This window comes from Colias croceus, chromosome Z (genome assembly GCF_905220415.1).
Source record: "Colias croceus chromosome Z, ilColCroc2.1".
NCBI classification, from domain to species: Eukaryota; Metazoa; Arthropoda; class Insecta; order Lepidoptera; family Pieridae; genus Colias; species Colias croceus.
In genome coordinates this window covers 16,170,997-16,194,626 of record NC_059568.1, presented here as the reverse complement: position 1 = coordinate 16,194,626, position 23,630 = coordinate 16,170,997, and the positions used below count along the sequence as shown (strand labels likewise).

The following is a 23,630-nucleotide window of genomic DNA, read 5'->3' as shown; positions in this document are numbered from 1 at the left end:
CGGCGCGGCCTAAGATGATCCCTATGACACTGACAGTTATTCTCAAGAGACAAACTTGTAATGGCGTCACCATTAAATTAGAAACGTATTGGAGGCGTCTAAAAATGGCATTTATTAATTTTTACGTAGCTTTATGCTATTACAATGATATTCCGTTGGCATTATAACAATTCTTAACATTTACGAGAAATTATATCAATCTGACTTTACGTTTACGTCCTTCAAAACTTACATCGTTGGCATTTATCGACTAGTGCGGAAAGTATCGATAAACAAATTTCGATAATGGAAACGAGTTCACATTTTTTCCATGCTTAAGCTATAGTTCATTCACTATTGAATGGAACAGAAGATCGCAGCATAATTAATTAATTAATTTCCGTTCGCGTTAATTTACTTACCTATGATAATATAAGTTTTAGAAAAATTAAATGGGGGATTCCATTTTCATGATAAAATAATATAACACTGTGTTAAACGGGTTAAAAATTATGAGAAAATGATAAGGTGCATTTTTATGTTTTAGAAAACTTTCGTTTTACTTACCGTTTCGTTTACATAATAGACGTTAAAAATTCATTTTATAATATTTGTAAAAACATGTTTACCGACGTGGCTGCATGCAAACCACGCCTTTGCCTATAAAATAGTAAAGTATCGACACGATCCATCATACGAGCAATCACTAAGACGAACTGTCATAGGGATCATCTTAGGCCGCGCCGGGTATAATAAAGATTTAATCAACTTCAATCAATTTGTCACTTTTCCAGGCGGAAAAAACAAAGCAGTCCTGAGGTAAATATGAGCCAACTAAAACTATTGTAATTGTTTATTACTGAGCCAGTTTATCATATGTTACCTACTTTATAGCCAAAAGAGCCGGAACCGGCGCCAGAAAGTGTGGAAAGCAATATAAAAACTGGTCCCATCGTGACTCTGGGGGTTAACATTTATGCCGACACTCCGCCTGTTACTGTACGCGTGGATAGTGACCAAGTAGGTTGAAAAATCTGACTCAATAGATCAATTTTTATTCATATACATCCTACTAATATTATTGTGAGGTTGGTGTGTATGTGTGTGTTTGTTACTCTTTCATGCAAATACAACTGAACTACTACAATGAAATTTAGCATACATATAGAGGGTAACTTGGATTAACACCCGTAAAAACCCGTTGCTAATTTGTGGTTGTTAGTTACAGAAATTGTTTTATAAAATAAAAGAAACCATTTTTAATTTCGTAAACGAAACACAAGTCAGAATCTTTTTACTTAATTTAAAATTTATACACCGCTTTGTTTTCTATTATTTTGACAAAAGGAGAGAACATGGCGAAACCGTGAGTCAAATTTAGAAGTATGGACTGAGATTAGCAATGGTCTCGAACGGAATCATATTAATATAAAACTAGATTTGACTAAGATCAAAGCTTCAATTCCATTTCACATACAAAAAAAGAAAATGATGATAATATAACGATTTTAGGTACACATGGTTGTGGTTGCGATACATTGTTTCACGCATGTATTGAAATTGTTACGGCGACCACCCTTGGCTATCCCGAAACAGAGTTTTACATCAACGGGTGGATCGCGAAGATCGTTTATAAGGTAAATATAATATTAACATGAATTTTGTTTGGCAAATAGTTTAAAGATAATACAAAATACGTACTTAAAGTGTTGCTATTTTTCTTTCAAATAATTGTGTTAATCTGCTCTAGGTCCGTGTCAGAAATGGATGAAGTGAGAAGCCTCTCTGAGGAGACGGAGAGTGGCAACCCTTCTGAACTTATATCGATATTCGAAGCGCATCCAGAGAGAGAACGTATGTTTATATTATCTTTACTTTTGATATAATTAAATATCTCAATTGATATACTGTAAAATGTCTTTATTTTTTGTGCTGTGTCCCTTTTATAATTAGTGGATCTATGTCTAATTAAGCAAAGTTAAGGAATTTTTTTTTTAATTTTCGTTTAATTAATGTTTCCTTAATGCCATAATAAATGTCGTGTAATTTCCAGCGATAAAAATGAAGACGTTCTTCTGGTTCCAATGGGTGGTGAGCCACGCTTCCCTGGTGTTCACGACGCCGACGTCCAAGCTTATTTTCGATATGGATGACGTCATCAGCAGCGTCGACCTGCAGGAGCACTACAACCAGTTCAAAGTGAAGGTCGCCTCTGCGTTCGTGAAGCACTTGGACCGGTGGGTGTAGTAGTAGTGTAGCTTGTAAGTTTACAAGCTACACTAAAGATGACGTCATAAGGAGCTCCTTATGACGTCATCTTTAGTGTAAAATTAGCTGTCGGCTGGAATGGATGTTTAAAGTTAGATAATAGCAGTCAACTTGGATCGTTTATATCGATGATTTTGTAATTTGAGTTTTTTTTATTTGATTTAGAATGTATATATTATAACATTTACGAAAATATAATTCAGTTTAAATAATATATTGAAAAAAATTTACTTACCAGGTCGTCTTAACAAGTATTGGATATATGTATACGGTTTAGCTTGATAATAATCATCAAAAATGCCAATCAATGACTATAAGCTATCAGAGATGGGTCTTTAGTCTTCTACATTCACTTTCAAGCAATTCAAAGCAATTCTTACCATATTGCTTCTATAATAAAGTCTATTTTCGCAGTACTGGCAGTGACGAATGGACGCCCGGAGTGCTCGATGGCAGAGTGTTGGAAGCTCGAGAGCCAACTAACGCAAAGGAAGAGAGTCACTTCCTCGCTGTCACTATAACACAAGCTTTGTGAGTTGTTATTTCATTTAAAACATCTCAGATTTATTTAAAATATTAGATAGACAACAAAGTTTTTTGCTCGATTTTTACGTATTGAATCATGTTAACCTAAAATTGCAGAATATCCAATTTACCTGCTAGCTGGAAGGAAGAACTACATCCGAAACTTCTAGAACAAAATGCAGTAAGTGTTGTATGTCTTTAGTAAGATTATTTCAAAAGTAGTATGAGACTATTAATTTGACTGCTTGATGTTCACAAAAAATGATTCTTCTTCTGACAGTGGTAAAATTTAATAATTTTTAATGTGTTTTTTTATTGCATACTTATTTTGTTTTATGTTACTAACTGTTGATTATAATTTTCCTATAGAAAGAAGATTGCATGTGGGAGATTTACGCGACTCTAGCGCCACTAGAAGTTGTATTACGACCGATTGTTCTAGAACAAATCGTGTGCTTACTGAGAGATTTGGCGCCTAAATCATACTGTCCTTTGAAAAACGAGGAAACCAGGTGAGTTTAAAGAAATTATAGTTAAATTCCATAACACAAGCGAAAGCTTAGTATGGGATCAGATAGTGCCGTGAGTGAAAATTGTCCTGAAATATTTATTTATCTATTTTTATTTTATTTTATTATGTTTTTACAAAACTGTTTTATTATCCAGGCAAAGCCATTGGCAATGGCCGTTCTGCTACGTGACAGCGGGAGGCTTGCGTCTCTTACTGACTGATGACATCATCACCAATGATGATGACACCATTATGTTTATTGTAAGTACTCGATAAACCTTTAAATAACCAATATATAAAATATATTACATGAATATTTAGTTTGCCCTATGAAATGTTTAACATAAGATATGTTTTGTTTTCAGATCGGCAAAGTAACAGTTAATCCACACCCTGAAAATCCTATATGCAGGTAATCTATATTATAAAAATTAATCCCAAAATGTGTTGGTAAGCGCATAACTTGAGAACGGCTTAACCGATTTCGTTAATTCTTTTTTTATAATATTCCTTGAATTTCGAGGATGGTTCTTATGTAGATAAAACGTCAATATGTACCACGGGCGAAGCCGGGGCGGAACGCTAGTGAACAATATTTTTATTCATTCTCGAACCATCTTCAAATATAGGAAGGATATAAATTCTTTAATTCTATAGTAGATTGATTTATTTTAAATAATATTTTATTCTCTATATGTTACAAATATTTATACATTTAATATTTCTCAGGCGTGTAGTAAACCCCGGCACGGAAAACACGTGGACGACATCAGGCATAGGAATGGAGGGTCGCCAATACGAGATCCTCTTGAAGAATATAGCAATACGATCCGCTAGGTTCAAACAACTTGTTAACCAAGAGGTAATAGTTTTGGATAATAAGGTTTTAATGGATACGGCATATGAACGTTATAGATTATAATTATTGATTGCTGTTTAACGTCAGAGTTATGAAAGTTCAATTTAATGTATAGATTCTATAAATATATAAAATATGTGAAATGCTTACAAAATTATTTGGATTGCTGTTCTGTTCTATACATATATCAGTACATCTTTTTCGCGATTTTTATTATTATGAAATATAATTTTTAATTTGTGGCGCCAGGCAGTTGAATCAGAAATACTAAAGACTACTGGCGGTGAGAATCCGGCCTTAAAATGGAGTCAGCCCGTGGTTTCGCCGTGTATTACACCAGTATTGCATTCGTGAGTATTTTTATATCCCACTTTCAGATAATTAAGTGCGAAATAGTAGGTATGCTATTTCAGCACTCTTCTAAAAATAACTTAAGGGCTGCGATAGTTAAATTATGTAATTAAATTGCTTTTATTAGATGTTTGAATTTCGATTGCTATTTTTTTATTTCTTAATTTTGTTGCACGTACAACGTTTAGAAAATGGAAAGTAAAATTGTTTAAATTGTATTTTTCTGTAATTCATTTTAGACAATCGTGTTGAGTCGTAATATATCTAATTTACTTCAATTTTTCCGCAGCGTGGACGTAAGTTGCGTGCTTGCGCCCGCATTTTTCCACTGCGGGGCGCTAGCGTGCGGGCCCGCGGTTGAAGTGAACCTTGTAACAGACTGTGCCATAGAGCTCAGCGTGGATAGACTCGGCGTGGCCTTGCTCATATTGGAACACGTGACTGCTGCTTTGGAACCCAAGTAAGTGATGGAGTGAATAATAGGTGTAAAAAATGTCATTACAAGTATAACGTGGATGTAAGTTGCGTGATCGCGCCTGCCTTCTTCTACTGGTGCGCTTGAGTTTAAGTTTTAGTTTATGAGCGACAAGAATTGATTTATCTTGTCATCATATCAATGTATGCTGTCAAAGCTTTTTAAATGGTAGAAAATGAGTAATTAGGTATTCAATTTCGTACTGACGTTTCGTACAGAAGTAAATACAATTATGACATTTGCAGGGAAAATTCGACCGCGCTTATAGAGGACGGTGTATGTCCGTACGTAGAGGTTATCATGGACCAAATGAGTCCAGATAACTCGCCCACTGATAGCGACGCTACTATATCTGAGGGTAAGCGAAGATTGATTTAATTTCATTTTGAAGTACGCACAAAAGTGATAATCTTCATCATAGTATAAAAAATCTAAAACTATATTTATTGTTACTTGTTTCTTCGTCTCTTTTCTGATCTTTAACTTTCCTTGAGTAGTAAAAAATTATCAGTAATTTATCATTTATATTACTCAGAAACAACAAAAAGCGCACCAGAACTAAGCCGTGGCTTCATGGCCGACTCAGGAATAGATACAGTGACTTCGCAATCGACGTTCAAATTTGGTCGGAGGGAACCGTCTGCGCCTTTGAAGAAATCTGTGTCCATTGCCTTCACTGATTATAAGTAAGTTAGAATATCTAACTTATTGTTTTTGTTTGTTATATTGTAAATTATAGTGAACTTCGTGCTCGGTATCTTTGACATTTATATTTTTCAATGCAAAACAAACAAATGTCAAGTTTCTAAATTAAGATTAAATTGAAATCTATCGCATTAATAATATCGAAAGATATTCTGTAATCAAGAATTAGTGCACGATATTTTGAGAAATTAGTGTTCTTTATAAAAAAGACACTACAAAGTTCTACTAATTTTTATTAATAAATAATCAAAAGAGGACTAATTATTCATATACCTTCCAGCGCAAAAGCATCAGACTACCTAGAGCTGTTCGTAACAATGGGCGCGATAGATATATCTCTATACGCGAACGACACGGGTTCCCCGGAACTAACGCCACTCCGCAGTCCCGGGTCGTACCGCCCGCCGCCCCGGGAACAGGCGGACGAGCCTGTGCTTAAGGTATTGTTAAGAATTTACCAGTTTTTGAGTATGTAATACAAATAGCTGTAAGGAATCTATTGTATGTAAAAATAAATAAGTATTGAGTAAAACCGAATTTTAGAAGACAAGTCGCAAAGTCAAGTGAAAGTGTTATTTCTCCGTCGTAAACGGATATCTCTTTGATTAATCGTTCGTTAGGGATCAATTAAGTGGTCATTTGCATTATCAGGAATGCCTGCTGATGCCTGAAGGCAATGGCCTTTGAAGAAAAATATAATCAAATTATCTCTGCTTTTACTTTTTAGCGATCAAGATAGGTTAAAATAACTAAAAGGCTAAAATTTTTATTCGTTGTATTATTCAATAATGAAAGTGAGTATTTTATATAATAGGTTGTAATAGACGAGAGCAAAGAGGCCAAAAAGGAAGACGCTCAAAGTTCAGCGACGGCAAGCAAAAGTCTGACAGATACGATACGTCATGCCGATCTCACTCAGCGCAAGATTGATCTCGCTGTAAGTCATTTTATCCTACTTTCCAAAATATCACATAGAGAAATTGGTACTTCAAGGTAATAGTTGCAAAGAAGGGCAAAGTTTTTTTTTTTTTTTTTTTTTTTTTTTTTTATTGGTAATAGGGAAGCGCTTGACCACAATCTCGCCTGATGTTAAGCTGAGATGTGGTCTAAGATGGAACGCGCTTCCCTAGAAGGTACCTGTTCACTCTACGCTTGAAGACCCCCATATTGTACTCGTCGGGGAACACAGACTCAGGAAGCATGTTCCAGTCCCTCGCGGTTCGGATAAAGAATGTGGAACCGAACCGCTTAGTCCGGGTACATGGAACGTCCACCATATGGCGATGCCTAGAATCTGTGCGCCTCGACGATCGATGGAAGAACGGGGATGGCGGAACGAGATCGTGCAGTTCCGCAGCGCACTCTCCAAAGTGTATCCGATAGAAGACCGATAAGCTGGCCACCCTGCGGCGGTGACCGAGGCTCTGGAGCTTTTTGCCTACTAGGTTATCGTCGTTTATGAGCTTCTTGGCACGCCTCTCTATCGCCTCAAGCGCCTCCAGCTGGTACTTGGCGGAACCGTCCCAGAGGTGAGAGCAGTATTCCATGCACGATCGGACTTGTGCTTGATAAAGGTTGAGCAACTGTCCCGGGCTGAAATACTGTCTCACCTTCGCCAGAATTCCAAGCTTTTTTGAGGCTACTTGGGCTTTAGATTCAATGAAGGAACCAAAGTTCAGAGTGGGCGTTAAGGTGATACCAAGAAGCTCGAGGTGGTTAGTTATCGGCACGGACACACCTTGGAAATTCGGAGTCAGGTGGAATGGACTCCGTTTAGCGGAGAATAGACACGCCTGGGTCTTAGACGCATTGAACTTGACCAGATTGGCATTGCCCCAGTCGGAGACCGCCTGTAAGGACAAGTTCATGCGATCAACCATCGCCTCCCGTAGAGACTGAATTTGTGCCGTACTGGCTTGCGCGCTGGATACATATCTCTCCACAACAGTGCTATCGTCTGCGTACCCATAGATACCGGGTTTCAGCAGATCGTTGATGTGTAGCAGGAAGAGTGTTGCGGAAAGAACTGATCCCTGAGGAACTCCGGCATTTATAGCCATTTGGTCGGACGAGCAGCCGTCGACGACTACCCGAAGCGACCGGTCTCTCAGAAAATCTGAGATCCAGGCGCAGAGACCAGCAGGCAGACCGTAGGATGGAAGCTTGCCAATAAGACTATCATGCCAGACCCTATCGAAGGCCTTTGAGATATCAAGGGAGACAGCAAGTGCTTCACCATGATTCTCGATGGCCTCGCTCCAGATGTAGGTGGCGTACGCTAGAAGATCCCCAGTAGACCGGTTTCGGCGGAACCCGTATTGTCGGTCACTGAGGAGGTCGTTCGCTTCTAGATGTGCCAGGAGCCGGCTGTTCAGTACACGTTCCATAGTCTTACAGAGTATGGACGTGACTGAAATTGGCCTGTAGTTGGAAGGATCGGCACGACTGCCTTTTTTGGGCACAGGCTGCACGTTGGCAAGTTTCCATGATTTCGGTACTATTCCAGTCGTCAACGAAAGGCGAAAGAGGCGTGTCAAAACAGGAGCAAGTTCAGGCGCACAGGTTTTAAGAACTATGGCTGGAATTCCATCAGGGCCACTGGCTTTATTCACGTCAAGATTCCGCAGCGTTTTAAGAACCTCCGTCTGACGGATGCGAATTTCCGGCATTTTCGCCTCGCATCCAGGTAGACTGGGAGGTTTTGCGCTTGCAGGATCCAGACGAGAATTTTCCGCAAATAGAGTAGCAAATAGGTTCGCTTTCTCTACGGCGGTGTGAGCCAGCGTCCCGTCAGGTTTCAGCAGTGGAGGAAGTGAGGGGCGGCAGAAATTCGATTCAACCGACTTTGCCAGGGACCAAAACGTTGAAAGCAGTGTATTTTTATTATTTCTTCCAGAATGTTCTACCGCTCGCTCGTAAAACAGAAGGCAATTTACCACTCTTACATGTGACAATGCATCAGCCGAACTTGTACTACTGGCGACGAAAGACCAACAGAACTATACAGGTATTAAAAAAAAACCTTTAATTTTAATCGATCATTTTATTCTGTACTCAGCTTTTCTCATCTCTTTCCTTTTTTCTCCCGTCTCTTTTTATTTTAACTACCTTAGCAAAACAGCATAATATTATAGTATGTAGTTTTGCATGGTAAAGTAAGCATGTGGATTATGGACCTATTCCTTATTTATGTCTTTATCAGCTCATTTGCGATATGTTACCGCCCTTATTTTATCTAGTTCTCTCGTCACATTTCTAGGCGATTCCCTTCAATATGTATAACTAGCATTCCGCCCGGGGCTTCGCCCGCGTTTTCAAAGAAAAACCTGCGTAGTTTCCGTTCCCGTGGGATTTCCGGGATAAAACCTATCCTATGTGTTAATCCAAGTTACCCTCTATATGTGTGCTTAATTTCATTCTAATCGGTTCAGTAAATTGTATTTGCGTGGAAAAGTAACAAACACACACATACACATCCTCACAAACTTTCGCATTTATTGCATAGTAGGATTGTGAAGTTATGTTATTTTCTCTATTTCCACCAGATATCCCTTTTCAACTTGTGGGTCGGTCTCGGCGGTGGGCAAGCGGACACACAGTGGCACTGTCCATTATTTAGTGCGGCGAAAGGCACAGCCGATCCCGTCACGGATATACCGCCCGCGCTTGCCACGCTACGGGTTGAACTAACGCCTGGTGAGTGGCGATTTATTTGTTATATTTAAATGAAAAAGATATGAAGTTGTAGCAAAAAGGGTAGGTAGGGGGATAAGTTGTAAGAAAAGGGGGCAGGTAGAGATAGCAAAATTTTATTACATATCACTCACCATACATATAAGTATGGGAGAATATTTTTTTTTAATATATGAACAGTGAACCCACAAACTCTGGATATATTGAGAAGTTAAGTTCCGTTAACTCTTAATTAAATTGGAAATATAATGCACGAAAACGCACGGATATATGAATGAACACAATCAATATATCAATGGTTTCAGTTATTACATGTCAAAATGTGTAATTTTGTATATAATTTGTAGGTAACTACGGCAGCAATTCAAATTCACGTGGCTCAGTGCAATTGGACGTAGAGCGACCTTTACTTTTCGAAGTGTCTACCGACCGACTGATACGGCTCAAAGGAATAATGAAACTGGTAAGTTTTAAAAAATATTATATGTAATACAATAAAAATTATTTTTAATTGTGTTTTTCATATGTAACAAATGTTTTTATATAGGTAAATAAAAATCTTCCGCAACGCAAAAATGACTCACAAAGCCGCGCACCTAAAGTTCCTGTGCTGTACAAATTAAGAAGATTTATGGGTGAGTGATCCTTTAAACAATTCATTTGCCAATAATAATGCATAGTTTTAGCTACGTTCGTGGTTTTCTAAGTTTTGTCAGTTTTAACGCACGTTAAAGCGCGTGATAATTAGTCTTTCGCGATCTATTTTGTTTGCGAATAAAGTCTGGCGGTTCTTAAAATTCGCGCAGACATTTACTGTACGGACCTTTTGCGCACACAGTAATTACCAAAATGAATCTCCGACGGTCCTTACCATGCTCGCAATCATATTCTGTACGAATACATGCACGCTATTGATCGAAGTACCCTCATATATGTTACTTAATATAACCAAAATTCCACAGTCCGCAACAGCATAGACAGCATAATAGCGCAAACAACCCAAGTGGCCGTGCGCGGGGAGTGGGGTGCGGCAGGTTGGGAAAGTGCCAGCGCTCAGTTGGCCGCCGGCAGCAAGCCGGAGCGGTTGTGCTGCCGTGCGCTGTTCACTGCGTTGCTGGCTACTGCCGGTGCGCCCAGTGACAGGCGGCATGTGCTGCTGCAGCCGATGGTGGCCGGGTATGTGGTAGATTATTTGATAATAAGTAAGTATTTGTAGATTCGTCCGCAAAACAGGAAATTCCCATGGAAAGTAGTATTATCGCTGCAAAAAGTACCTCATTCTAGCCAACAGCCTCATACAATCCAACTAAAAAATGATACCATAAAATTGTACTGTTGCAACGCGAAAGAAAGACAATAAAAAAGCATTTCAAACAGAGGTCTAGTCTAAAGTTTAAGTTTGACTTAAATGGAAATTGCAGGCACTGATATTTTTCGTATCTTCCAGTATACGGCTAGACGCAACATGGGAATCATGGCGTCGTGCTGAAGGTGGACTAGCAGCTCGTGAACCCAACATTCGTCTGGCAGTAGATCTAGACCGTATGGGAATAGATGTGAGACCTGAAGATCTGGCCGTCATAGCTCAGTTAAGAGACATTCTGAAAGAGCTTGGACATGACACTGAAGTTCGTACTTTCAAGTTTTTAAGCCCAATAAATTGTCTAAAGATATCATATTCTTCATTTTGACTATAATAGTTAGTTTTGGTTTTAATCCTACTTCTTTATATGAATCTAGGAAATATATAGCGAGAAAATCGAAGCATTCGTTCAACAACCGGGTACTAGCGTCTCCGGGCTGTACCAATCCGCCAGCGTTCATCAACCGTCCGTCATATCCATTGAGGGCAGAGATAGTACCGATCATAATTATTATAAGGACGATTTAAGGTATTCTTATCCACATTCACACCTAATTTATCATTATTTATATAACTGGACTTTTTCTTAATTTATAAACCCCTTGAACATTTTATTAATAAAATCGACATAACAGGAGTGGAGCATTCAAAATAATATCTGGTGGTCAGCTACCAATGGCGTACCAGATAATGCTGCAAGGTGACTCCGTATCATGGAGGTATCCCCACCCCAGAGCTATCACCAGACTAATAGCCTTCCCTCTACCAGGCCAGGTGTGAAAAATATTATACAGTATTTTGCATCACATACTAATTAAATAAATATTTATACAATAGTCATTTAAAAAGCTTCGTGTTCATGACAAAACTATTTTGTTATACTGTTGATCAATGTTAGATTGTTATATTGAAAACTTTTTTTAATTGTTGAAATTTCAGCAAATCTACTTAAAATACAAGTGTTCATACAATTTTGTTTCATATTTCGCTTTCTTTAAGGTCATAATTGCAATAACTTATATTTTGTTTTTCGCAGGAAGAAGAAATAGAATGCGTGCTGGAGTTATACAGTCCGTTACTATGTCGCTGGGAAACACACACCTGCTTCAAGTTGCCGATACATGAGCAAAGGGAATTGAAACTGAACGTTAGGGCTAATGGTAAGTTACATATTAAGCCTCCTAGATATTAAAAATTTATAGATAATATGGCTTTCATGGGTATTTTTTCATTTGCAAGCCTATCAGATACTAGAAATTCATAGATACGTATTTTAATCGGTTCAAAGTTTACGATGTTTTTAAAAACATTAGCGTGCTTTACTTAAATTATAGTTAGATCAGTAACTCGATCATTCCTCTTTTAGATGCAGTATTTGCTTTAATGTGGCGTGTTAGAGTTTGTTCTCACTCGGATGCAAATGCACCGCCGTTCGAGTTTGATATGAGGAAGTTTATGCCCAGTCGAGATCCAATGGTAAGACTTATTTAGCATTTTAATTAATTTCGATTATGATAAAAATGGTATGTTGTCTATGAAAAACAAAATTAAATATAATAGCCTACATACCTAGAATAATGTAGCTCTCTGCTAGTCAAAGACTGTCAAATCGGTCCAGTAGTTTCGGAGCCTATACATTTAAAAAAAATACAATCAACTCGTCCTCTCTTTACAATATTTATGCTGATAATTTATATGTTATTGATAAAGGCTAGTTCAGTTAACATATCCTAAAGTAGTCAATATAAAGGTAAGTTGAGTTTACCAATACATTAGTCAATATCCAAGATAACTCCAGTACACTTTTCAGTCATACGACCAGCCGCCAATATGCGACTATTACCAGAAGACAAGTACAATAACTGGCGAACAGTTATCAGGAGTACTCAGAGTGGATTCCTACTTTGCACCAAGACTCTTGCCGAGGTTTAGATTGGCTCTGCGCATGGCCTGCCTCGAGTTTAACGTGCATAACGCTCTGCCGAAGATTGATAGGTGATTATCGTTTTTGATAGTAGAAATTTTTTTGGAATAGAATGGTTCATTTGAATGGGGTGTAATGGTAAATAATCTGTGTGCCTAGTGCGAGTTTTCATCGAGTACGAAACGTTACTATCGCGTCTGCGTCACAGCGAAATTTGTATGGGGAATCAAAGCTTCCCCATACGTCCGCTAGGGGCGCTGTTCGATTTCCCATACTAATTCGGCTGTGACGCAAACGCGATAGTAACGTTTCGTACTCGATGAAAACTCGCACTAGGCACACAGGTAGTAGTAAAATGTAAACTTAGAATAAATAAAAAGTGTTTGATTCGAGTTAAAATCAACAGCTCCTCCGTGATTATTGAATATTGATGATTTATAAAATAAAATTGCGTACAGCTTCTACTTTTAACTTGTTATATATCACAATAGACCGTAAAGATGGAGTGTGTAAGTTTTATAAAAGATAACGTAGAGGAATATTGTAACTTTATTGTTTTCCATATTATAATGAAATTAAACATTGTTTAAACAGGGAAGCGAGTAATCTAGAAGGTTATTACGTGTCACGTCCGCTGTCTCGCAGTCACCGCACGTTGAGCGTGCGCGTATCGGACGCGGCGCTGCATTTGCTAATTGCGTCTTCGCCTAGAATTATCTTTGATGCTAAATTGTCGTAAGTATTACTTTGGTTCAACGATAAATATAAACAGGAAAAAGTAAACAAATAGTAGTTATTGCTACGCTTCTGTTATCTTATGTTATTTACGATCTGAATAAAATATGAGTGTTCTAAGTTTATTTGAATGAATACATTATTGGTAATTAATGAGCATCATCCACGACTTAATTGATACGACTTAGAGCAGTGGTGGCTCAGTGGTGAGACCTCGGACTTCGAATCGATAAGTCCGTGGTTCGAGACCAGGCGAGCGCGCAGGAAATAAATTGATTTTTCAATTTAAAAATAAAAAAAAAAATAAAAAAATAAAATATCCTTTATTGAATTATTATGTACATTAATGGACGACTAAGATCCGTTAGGCAAAAATAAAAAATACAAGAGTTACATTACATTAGGTACACAGTTATTGAAATAATACAAAAAATTATAAATTTAAAAATCATAAATATTAACGCAGAAGCCGGGCATAAAATGCCAAGATGCTGCTACCAAAATTCGTTAAAGCATTTATAATCGAGTTACTAGAAGTAAAAAGAATATTCCTAAATCTAGCAACGCGATGTCTGATCAATGCATCGAGAACCGGCACGCGGGCTTCCGCAAACATGCTAGACGCGCTACACCAACGCGGTAGTTTGAATAAAATTCGGAACGAATCATTGTATTGCACCCTAAAAATTCGATAATTTTCTTTTTTATACCTTGTCCACAGTTGTGGAGTATATAGAGCGGTGCAATAAGCTTTGAACAGTAATATTTTTGCATTTCTTTCGCACTTATTAAACTTTCTTCCGATCATGTTCGCGCGCGCAGCCAGAGAACGCCTCTCTCTGTCTATGTCGAGGTCATCTGTCAGATTATACGAAACTATATGTCTCAGGTAGCGGAAAGAATTAACAAATTTGAGCGGCTGATTATACAGGTAAACAGGCAGGTGGATATCCCTAGAGGTTGCGCCAAAAAGCATAGCAACCGATTTATCTACGTTATAGACAAGGTGATGCCTTTCCGCATAATTTTCACAGATGGTGAGGAGCTTACGGAGCGCGCCGACCGAGGGGCTCAGCAAGACCATGTCGTCAGCATAGCTGAGGTTATTCATACAAATACCATCGATGTAGCAGCCGACACCGGTCTCGCTAAGCTCCTCGATCAACTGATTAACATACATATTAAATAAGAGAGGAGAGGTCAAACCTCCCTGTCTAAGCCCACATGACAGTACAAACTCATCTGAGCAAGTGTTTCCCCAGCGAACGACATTTTTTTGTGTAGTGTACCACGTTTTAAGCAAGCCAATGATAGCAGGTGGCACTCGCGCTTCTTCCAGCTTCCTCCATAGGATATCATAATTTACACGGTCGAAAGCACGACTAAGGTCCAAAAAACAAGCATAAACCTTAGTCCGTCGCGTAACGTAATAATTTACAGTCTGTTTCAAGGAGTAAATAGCTAAATCAGTTGAACTTTGTTTTTTAAATCCAAATTGAGCATCGTTTATCGAAATGTATTTAGAAATAATGTTTAGAACAATCGAATCTACTAATTTAGCGCAAGTCGTCGCGATAGAAATCGGCCTATAATTCGAACTCGACATTGCGCTCATAGTTTTACTTTTAATCACAGGCGTTACAACACATTTTGTTAAAGCAGAAGGCAAATATGCGTGTTTTATACAAGCATTTATGAAAACTGATAAAAAGACTACCACCCATGGACCACCGAAACGTAAATGTTCTACGGCAATGTGATCATGACCACAAGATTTACCTAAATGCATTTTTCTAAGCGTGTCGTAAACTGTTTTTTCATCTATATGAATAGAAGATAGGTCAGATAAATAAGAAAAAGAATCGTCAATACTATTGCTATTTCTATTCGCATTGAGAAGCGTGTGACTAGTAGAACCAAGCATAAATTTACTTTTAAATATGTCCGTAATTTTTTGTTTATCTGATTCACCATCAATTGAAAATGGTGTTCCAATCTTAGTATTCGTTAATTTACCCGCTTGCTCCCAGAACTTACTAAACTGTTTTTCTCTACAAGTACTACTTATTTTATCTAGTAAAATCTTTTCTTTATTGTTCTGGCACCATTTTAACCGTCCCTTAAAAACCGACCTACTCTTTTTCATGCTATCATAAAGCGCACCAGAATGAGGAGCTCCAGCCTCAAACCAATTCATCAAACAGCGTCTTGCATCCTCGTGAGCCGATTTTACAAATTGATTCCATCCAGGTGTTTTCTTAGGACACCCATTATTCCCCTTATACCTGTGTCGAGAACGCGCCTCCACCGCGGCCGATTGCAACGACGTTACGAATTCATTATAAATAAGTTCCAAACTATCCTTATGCACAGGACACGAACATGGATTACACCTAGCGAGCGAACGCAAACGATCCCAGTCAAGAGCAGACAAATACTTATTACATAATGATCTATAGGTCTCAACTTCGTAGCTGCCTCTCCTACCCCAAACAACTCGGTTCAAAGACCCGTTTGCGAGAACAGAGCACCTCTTTACAGCAATTATATCGAAGTCTAATTCTAGTACTAAAGGCCTGTGATCCGACCAAAATACATCTTTAATTATGTAAACATTAGTTAAAGCCGTCCACGCGAGCGGGGTGACGATGCAATGATCAAGCCAACTATATGAACCGTGTGAGTAACTAACATAAGTAAAAACATTATCCAAATTCTTTAGAAAACACATATCTGCACATATAAGATTGTGATCAGCACAAAAATCAATTAATTCATTGTTAAATAAAGTATTTAAATTCGCATTGTAATCTCCCAATACAACAGCCACATTAACAAAGTTACTTTCAATTAAACTATGTATTGAGCCTAAAATATCAGTAAAATAAGGCAAATTTACAATATTATTTTGAGGCATATAAACCGAAAAATACATATGACAATAACCATTATGTTGAAACTTAATGGCGCATACTCGTGAGTCATTACATGTAAAAACATCAACATTATAAAACAAAGAGGCTCTCCAAAGCAAGGCTACGCCCCCATAAGGTCTACCGATTAAAATCCCCGCAGACGTATCTACTGCGGAGGTACCGTGCGCTGAAAAATCAGGATGTATGTTAGATAACAAAGGAAGCTCGTGGGGCAGTAGCCAGGTTTCTTGTAACGCTATTACATCATATTCATCGCATAATGATCTTACTTGATCGATGCTCCTTTTAAGAGATTGACAATTGAAACTAACAAATTTCATTTTGATTTTAATAACGTTTTATATAGCTTTATAATTATATTCTAATTATGTATGTATGTATTCTTAAGCCAATAAGGTCTAAAAACAATGCCAATCGGCCAAAAGTCGGAATTTAAAAACGTATTCTTTTTATGAGACAATATTGTTACCTTAAAGGAAGCAAAAGAGGTTTCTTTATACGGTTCAATACGTTCTATAGACACCGCGCTTTCACCTTTTGATTTAATGTAGTCTGCGAGCTTATCGTTAGTTGACGATATATCCAAGCGAGAAACGTACAAACAGAAGGTTCTCGGTGCGGCTTGGATAATAGAATCTTGTTCCTGAACTACGGCACGACCCTCCCTGTTCCTGTTTTTTTTCTTTTTATATGTGACCGGCACAAAATCCCTATCAGAGCTTTCCTTAATTAAACCCTCTTGCTTATTAGTTACACAGTTAGGCGCGCGTAACGAATCAGCTGTTTGTCCCGCTAAACGCTTCCTAGTCATACACACGTCGTTACTCGTAGCACTCCTTATCTGACTGAGTGGAGCGGGCACGGTCGCGGCGGCCGCGGCGCGCTGCGCCTGCGCCACCGGCAAGTGATGCACCTCGTCCCCCTCAGGCCGCTCCCCGCTAACGTTGGTAGTTGGAAGTTTCGAGCGTTCAATGTGTTGATTTATTTCTTTACGTAGTGAATCGACGTCCGATTGTTTCGCACAATCACTTTTGATGTGAATGATCTCCTTTTTTAGGAGGACTATGTCCTTTAGGAGGCTGGTTACATCCACGTGATCAAATGTTACGGGTGGAAGTCTATTAATGTTGCGGGCAACGAATACGGGCAGAGTCGCTGGATCAGTTTCTTTGAGGATTTTTACAATATCTTGCAGGTTTCTTTTATTTTTGTTGTCACCTTTTCGTACTCCACGACGAGTGAGCGAATTATCTGTTAAAATCGCCCTTGCACTGTCAATTTCTTCTTCGGTAAACTGGCCCTCACAAATTTGAAGCAAACTGACTTCGTCAATTACATCAATCTTACACTGAATATAGCATAAGAGTTCACTTATTACCACACGGCAACTACAATCGTTAGGCATTTTAGCCTAGGAAAATAGACTTTAAACACTTAAATTATATTTAATACTTTAAATTTAAGACAACTTAGTGCGGAGTGATTTATCTGCGCATGTTGTAACATCACCACTGCTCGAACGGTGAAGGAAAACATCGTGAGGAAACCGACATGTCGAAGAATTAAAAAGTTCGACGACATGTGTCATCCGCCAACCCGCACTTGGCCAGCGTGGTGGATTATGGCCTGTACCCTCATAGGAGGCCCGTGTCCCAGCAGTGGGAACGTATATGTGCTGATGATGATGATGATGATGATCCACGACTTATATTTTAAAATAATATTATTAAAAATAAAACCTAGATCATCAGCATCATCATAGATGTGAAATGTCTTCCTTACTCTGATTCTTTGATTATTTACATTATCAATTACAATAGAATATAAATAAATAACTGTCACCATCTCAGGGGCGACATAATAGACAGTTCTACGGGTGCAATGGAGCAGTTCGTCGAAGAGTTTCGTACCCAGGGTATCGTCGAAATGGTAACAGAACCACGGTTGCGATTACGCGCAAGTGATATACGTGCGGCGTTACATTTGCAACGCGTGTGCACGCTACGAGCGCTCGTGGACGACTGGGAGGATGCGTACCATCGGGTGAGTTTTTGTGTGTGTGTGTGTGTGTGTGGTGTTTAATCTTCGTTTAATTGTTATACTTGAAAAATACAGTTCGTGTATGATCAGAAGCAAAAAAGCTATTATAAATTATAAAAAGAGTGTATCGAGCACACGTGTCAGAAGTGAAAATTCTTTGACAAGATTAAAAGACACTAAAATCGTCGCCCTCCATGACGTGACGGTATTGTTTTGACGGAACCTTAAAATTATACTCTCAAGGCGCTAGATTAGATAGATAGATTTCACTTAAAAAAAATTATTAAATTCTACATCTGGGGTTATGGATACTTGTTAAAAAAAACTGATGAAGAAGATGAAAAGTAGTCATCACAAACATATATAATCACCCCAAAATCGTATGTACTTTTATTTTTATGTATTATTTATAGTCGCTGAACCGTTCGAAAACAAAAGGAACCGAACACAAACCCCCAAAGGCATCTTTGGACGGTCTCATCTCGCTTTGGGTGCATAACAACTGCGCCATTGCGCTAAGAATCGGTCAGGAAGGCACCGAAGAGGTTATACCACTTGGTCCGGGAGTCAGTTTGGCTTACAGGTAACTTACTTGGATAATATAACGTGAATATATTTTTATTGATTCTTATACTGCTAGTTATGGATTCAGCATGTAAGTAAAGTTCATAGTAAATAATAATATTAATGTTAAAAAATTTTTGCCGTTTACTATTATTGTAAAAAATATTCTAGATGGCGGTCAGCTACGGCTCCGAAAATGTTAAGATTCGCTTTAGCTGGTCCTTCAACAGAATGGCATTGGTCTACTAGTGAGTGAACTTATGTTTATTTTTTAATTGAGATAACTTAAATTGTTAGTATTTTCATATTGCTGTGTTTTCTATAATGTTTATGATATTAGTTTTATTTTCTGTGTATGATATTTTAAGCTTTTCCAATCAATGTTGCTGAATTGACACATGCTTTAAGAGATATTTCTTTGATATATTAAACAAATAATAATAAATAATAATAACAATAATATCAAACAGGCTTACCATTCACTGGGGGAACTAGACGCGTTCGGCTAGAAGACGCAGAAGATCTTGTAACAGACTACAGGGGGGGGATGTCGCTATACGTGCGTGTGGGGGAGACCGGGGCGAGACGGGATATGTACCTCGCTGGAAGGCTGCTGGTGGTCAATATGCTGCGGTTGCCTCTGTTGTATAAGGTGAGGAGATATTGATGTCACTTTGTTACAGGTTAAAATTAATAACTTTATTGCAAAATTGTAAAATTGCATAATTACCCTTAGTGCTTACTTTTACGGGAAAAAATAAATACAAATTACAAGTTCGTTACCCCGCAAAATATTTAAGAATAACCCACTTTATGTAATATAATTATAAATAGATATAATTTATTTTATTGTTATAGGTGCGCTCTCTACGTTCAAGTCAAAACACGTGGCAGACGATTAGTTCTGGCGAATTGCAACCCGAGACAATCGGCTGGAGCGTGCTCTGCAATAGTGACTCTGAATCTGTTCTCAAGTATGTATATTGTATAACTGTTTTTTAAGCTATTCGTAGTGAAAACTTGCTTTTATTGAGTCTTTTTATATTTAACGCTAGTTTTGCTCCTGAATTATCTCTGGTAACATGTTCTTTTTAAGTGAGAGCTCGTTCTGCTTCTGTTCGGACACAATTTTCAGTAAAATCTTGAATAATATCTTTTTTTAATGTACTTCTTATGTTTTAGACTGAGATTCAATTCGCAAGAATCCGGCTGGTCTGGCGATATACCTTTGAAGGAGTGTCGCAAGGAAAATGTGCCTTGGTTGGTCAAAGGTAAGCTGCGTAGTTTTGCTGCGAATTTCATTTAATTTTTCAATCACTCGGATTTTATGTGAATGAATAAATGAATGAATGAACGTACATACTTTCAGTGTAGTTATATTATTTTGTTCATTTCACGTCGCCTTACGCCTTTAGTACACCGACGCGTTCGCGTGCGGCAGCGAATCTCTGCGAAACTACAGCGTAGCGAAATATCAGCGAAACGTTAGTACACAGCAATGTTTCGCAACTTTTTCGCATTGATATGCCATTGTCATTTTTGACGACTGCAGGTGCAGACGTAATTTCAGAATGTCATCTCAGTCAATGTCATTTTTAGCAACTGGTGACACATATACAACAATATATTTTTCTTATCGTTTGGGTGAATGCACCGTTTCAAAGATAGTAACTCAAGTATGCGAACAAATTTGGAAAATACTACAGCCAGAGTACATCCCGGTTCCTTCTACTTAAACATGATTGGAAATAATAATGGGGTTTTCCTAATTGCCTCGGGAGTATTGACGGCAAGCATATTGTTATTAAATTTCCACCTAACAGCGGCTCACTGTTCTATTGCTATAAAAAACGATTTTCTACTGTGTTATTGGCAATAGTTGATCCACATTACAAATTTACTTACATAGATGTAGGTAAGGATGTAGGATCATAATTATGGTAAAGATTCCGATACTACAATATTTGAGAACTCATCATTTTATCAGCTTTTAAAAAGTGGACGGTATCTGAATTTGCCAGCTCCAAAACCTTTGCCAGGTTTCAAACAGACTACACCACATGTATTCATTGAAGATTTAAATTAGAAACCTTTCTAATGAGACAAGAGACGCAGCAATGAATGACAATGATAAAAAAAGATTTAATAAATCATTAAGTAGGGCACGAGTAGTAGTAAAATGTGCGTTTGGCATTTTAGCACAAAAATTTAGAATATTCTTGAGGCCCTTTGAAACAGATTTGAATAATACTATTAAAATTGTTAAAGCTGCAGTATACACATACGAAAATAAACAATTTTCGGACACTTTAGGAGCATTCGTACCAATGCATGCCAATAGACATAGGGCAGACTTAGCAGCGCTTAATGTTCGATCACAATTTGTAAATTATTTCAAAGAAAATTAAAAACATAAAATGTATGAAATATAAACAATAAATTTTTTACCATCTATCAGAGTCTTTTCTTGAAGTTTTCTCCATGCTACCTCTTTTTTGTACGTATTTTTATAATCTGCGTGTCCAATTGCGTATAATACGGGATAATCTCGAATAGAATGCAAAAATAATTCAGTATTTTCGGCATCCATGGCCAATGATATTTTATGTATAGATACGTTATTATAATACTCACAAATCACAATATAGTATATAAATAAACAAATAGTTGCCATGGCAATTGGCATTTTGGCACGTTGGTGGCGTATCTAGGTACCTCTTGTCTATATCTATACATATAATAAATCTGTAGAAGGGTCAATTCTGTACATTGAAAATATTGAAAAAATAAATAGCAGGGGGTGTTACTGGATCGATACCAAACCCAAATATGTGATTAAAAAAATTTTTGTCTGTCTGTCTGTCTGTATGTGAAGGCATCACGTGAAAACTAGCGGTTCGATTTCGATGAAACTTGGTATAATTATACCTTATTATCCTGGGCGTAAAATAGGATACTTTTTATCCTGGAAAAATACGTAGAAAAAAAATAATCTTCATTTTTCAGTTTTATCCATAGACGTTGTTCCGTAGAACCGTGAACACACGTTGCGTATTATTATAGGCCTAGCCGTATTTGGGAATTGGGTCCAATAGATATTTATAAGATGTTATTGTCAGAGGTATTCAAAATGGATAAATAAACCATCCACGCGAAGACCGACATCCGCGCGGACGGAGTCGCGGGCGGAAGCTAGTATATATTATTTCTATATCACTTCTAATATCATTGTCCATGGACGCGAAAATCTGTCCTCACCGACAGAATGCGAGCGGACGCTATGCGATGCGAAACTCACGCGAAACTTCACTAGCGAAACTTATGCGTCTGTGTAATGGCCATTTCGCAGTTCCTTGCGAAACAATACTGACAAGGACGCAACTATTTCATCTATCTATGTGCTAGAGTGAGACATATCATATGCGAAAACCTTCCATACTACTGACAGATTTTTCGTTTTTTCGCTGCCGCTCGCGAATGCGTCGGTGTACCAAAAAGGCGTAGTACACAGCAATGTTTTCGCAACTGTTTCGCAATGCGTCTGTGTAATGGCCATTTCGCAGTTCCTTGCGAAACTATACTGACAAGGACGCAACTATTTCATCTATCTATGTGCTAGAGTGAGACATATCATATGCGAAATCCTGCCATAGTACTGACAGATTTTTCGATGTTTCGCTGCCGCACGCGAACGCGTCGGTGTACTAAAGGCGTTATTGTACGCAATGATTTTTATTAACTCTTTATTCTAAACATATGCATCATTTATTTTTTCGTTTATACGTGCAAGCGAATGAAACTATACATTTACATTACATATCTAATTTATATATATATTTTTAATTAATTTCTCTTGAATTGTATTCCACAGTACCCAACACAGGCGATGTGCCATACATATCAGTGTGGTGTCGTGTAGTGCGCGCGCGCAGTGATGGACGCATTGTAGCTACGATATGGCCGTTCTATGTACTCACGTCTCATTTACCGCTGGATACTGATGTGAGTTCAATATAATATGTTTATGTTTAAAGTTAATTCTGAAAATGAAGAAATATTTTTTATCACACTTACTCAAATCTTTATAAAAAAGAAATTGATGAGAATTTTTTATAATTAACAATATGTATTGTCATGAAGTAAATTATTAACTTACGAATCTTTGAAACTTTTTTGTGTAAGTGAAATATACATTTTTATATTATTTATATCGTATTGAATACCTTTAAATTATCTAAGTCACTTCCAGAATTTTATACATAACTTAGTATCCATTAAAATGTTAACTATTGATTGCATTTAAAAATTATTCTACGCGATTAGGTATTAATATCATCCGAGCTCAGTCAAGCGGAGCTCGAAGACGGCCAACTACCCGCCATAGTGCAGACGGCGCCGGGTCGTGGAGCTAGCACTCACCTCTCAGCTCCTGGTACTACGTCAGCTAGACACACGCTGTCTTTTCAATACAGGTATACTTAACTTGTTACCATGGTAACCTTGGATAAGTTGTAAGACTTAGATGACTAATATTTAAAAAAGGAAAAATTAGGCGACTCAATAACATGCCATATTAAAAATAAAAATATCTTGCATAAAAATTTACCTGACAGATTCTACAGTACCCAAATAACTATTTTATCAAAAAGTCTTTTGATAGAAAAAAATGCTTGACGTTGAGTAAGTTTTATTCGAAATATTT

General features: G+C 37.7%; 1 protein-coding gene across 1 annotated transcript in view; it reads left to right on the top strand.

The window, feature by feature from the left end:
- LOC123704979 overlaps nucleotides 1–23,630 on the top strand; it is a 52,333-nt gene that overhangs the window by 13,803 nt on the left and 14,900 nt on the right. Inside the window, exons 25-61 of the mRNA XM_045653507.1 lie at nucleotides 774–798; nucleotides 874–999; nucleotides 1,492–1,616; nucleotides 1,730–1,833; nucleotides 2,033–2,216; nucleotides 2,662–2,778; nucleotides 2,890–2,953; nucleotides 3,142–3,284; nucleotides 3,439–3,544; nucleotides 3,649–3,695; nucleotides 4,013–4,145; nucleotides 4,392–4,492; nucleotides 4,783–4,953; nucleotides 5,214–5,326; nucleotides 5,504–5,654; nucleotides 5,954–6,113; nucleotides 6,488–6,610; nucleotides 8,570–8,680; nucleotides 9,219–9,369; nucleotides 9,714–9,829; nucleotides 9,914–10,001; nucleotides 10,329–10,542; nucleotides 10,814–10,994; nucleotides 11,107–11,258; nucleotides 11,365–11,503; nucleotides 11,766–11,889; nucleotides 12,096–12,205; nucleotides 12,540–12,724; nucleotides 13,248–13,388; nucleotides 18,175–18,367; nucleotides 18,778–18,947; nucleotides 19,100–19,176; nucleotides 19,399–19,580; nucleotides 19,787–19,902; nucleotides 20,111–20,199; nucleotides 22,800–22,930; nucleotides 23,252–23,400. Coding sequence (XP_045509463.1) covers nucleotides 774–798; nucleotides 874–999; nucleotides 1,492–1,616; nucleotides 1,730–1,833; nucleotides 2,033–2,216; nucleotides 2,662–2,778; nucleotides 2,890–2,953; nucleotides 3,142–3,284; nucleotides 3,439–3,544; nucleotides 3,649–3,695; nucleotides 4,013–4,145; nucleotides 4,392–4,492; nucleotides 4,783–4,953; nucleotides 5,214–5,326; nucleotides 5,504–5,654; nucleotides 5,954–6,113; nucleotides 6,488–6,610; nucleotides 8,570–8,680; nucleotides 9,219–9,369; nucleotides 9,714–9,829; nucleotides 9,914–10,001; nucleotides 10,329–10,542; nucleotides 10,814–10,994; nucleotides 11,107–11,258; nucleotides 11,365–11,503; nucleotides 11,766–11,889; nucleotides 12,096–12,205; nucleotides 12,540–12,724; nucleotides 13,248–13,388; nucleotides 18,175–18,367; nucleotides 18,778–18,947; nucleotides 19,100–19,176; nucleotides 19,399–19,580; nucleotides 19,787–19,902; nucleotides 20,111–20,199; nucleotides 22,800–22,930; nucleotides 23,252–23,400 — 4,812 coding nt within the window. The remainder of the gene's footprint in view (nucleotides 1–773; nucleotides 799–873; nucleotides 1,000–1,491; nucleotides 1,617–1,729; nucleotides 1,834–2,032; nucleotides 2,217–2,661; nucleotides 2,779–2,889; nucleotides 2,954–3,141; nucleotides 3,285–3,438; nucleotides 3,545–3,648; nucleotides 3,696–4,012; nucleotides 4,146–4,391; nucleotides 4,493–4,782; nucleotides 4,954–5,213; nucleotides 5,327–5,503; nucleotides 5,655–5,953; nucleotides 6,114–6,487; nucleotides 6,611–8,569; nucleotides 8,681–9,218; nucleotides 9,370–9,713; nucleotides 9,830–9,913; nucleotides 10,002–10,328; nucleotides 10,543–10,813; nucleotides 10,995–11,106; nucleotides 11,259–11,364; nucleotides 11,504–11,765; nucleotides 11,890–12,095; nucleotides 12,206–12,539; nucleotides 12,725–13,247; nucleotides 13,389–18,174; nucleotides 18,368–18,777; nucleotides 18,948–19,099; nucleotides 19,177–19,398; nucleotides 19,581–19,786; nucleotides 19,903–20,110; nucleotides 20,200–22,799; nucleotides 22,931–23,251; nucleotides 23,401–23,630) is intronic.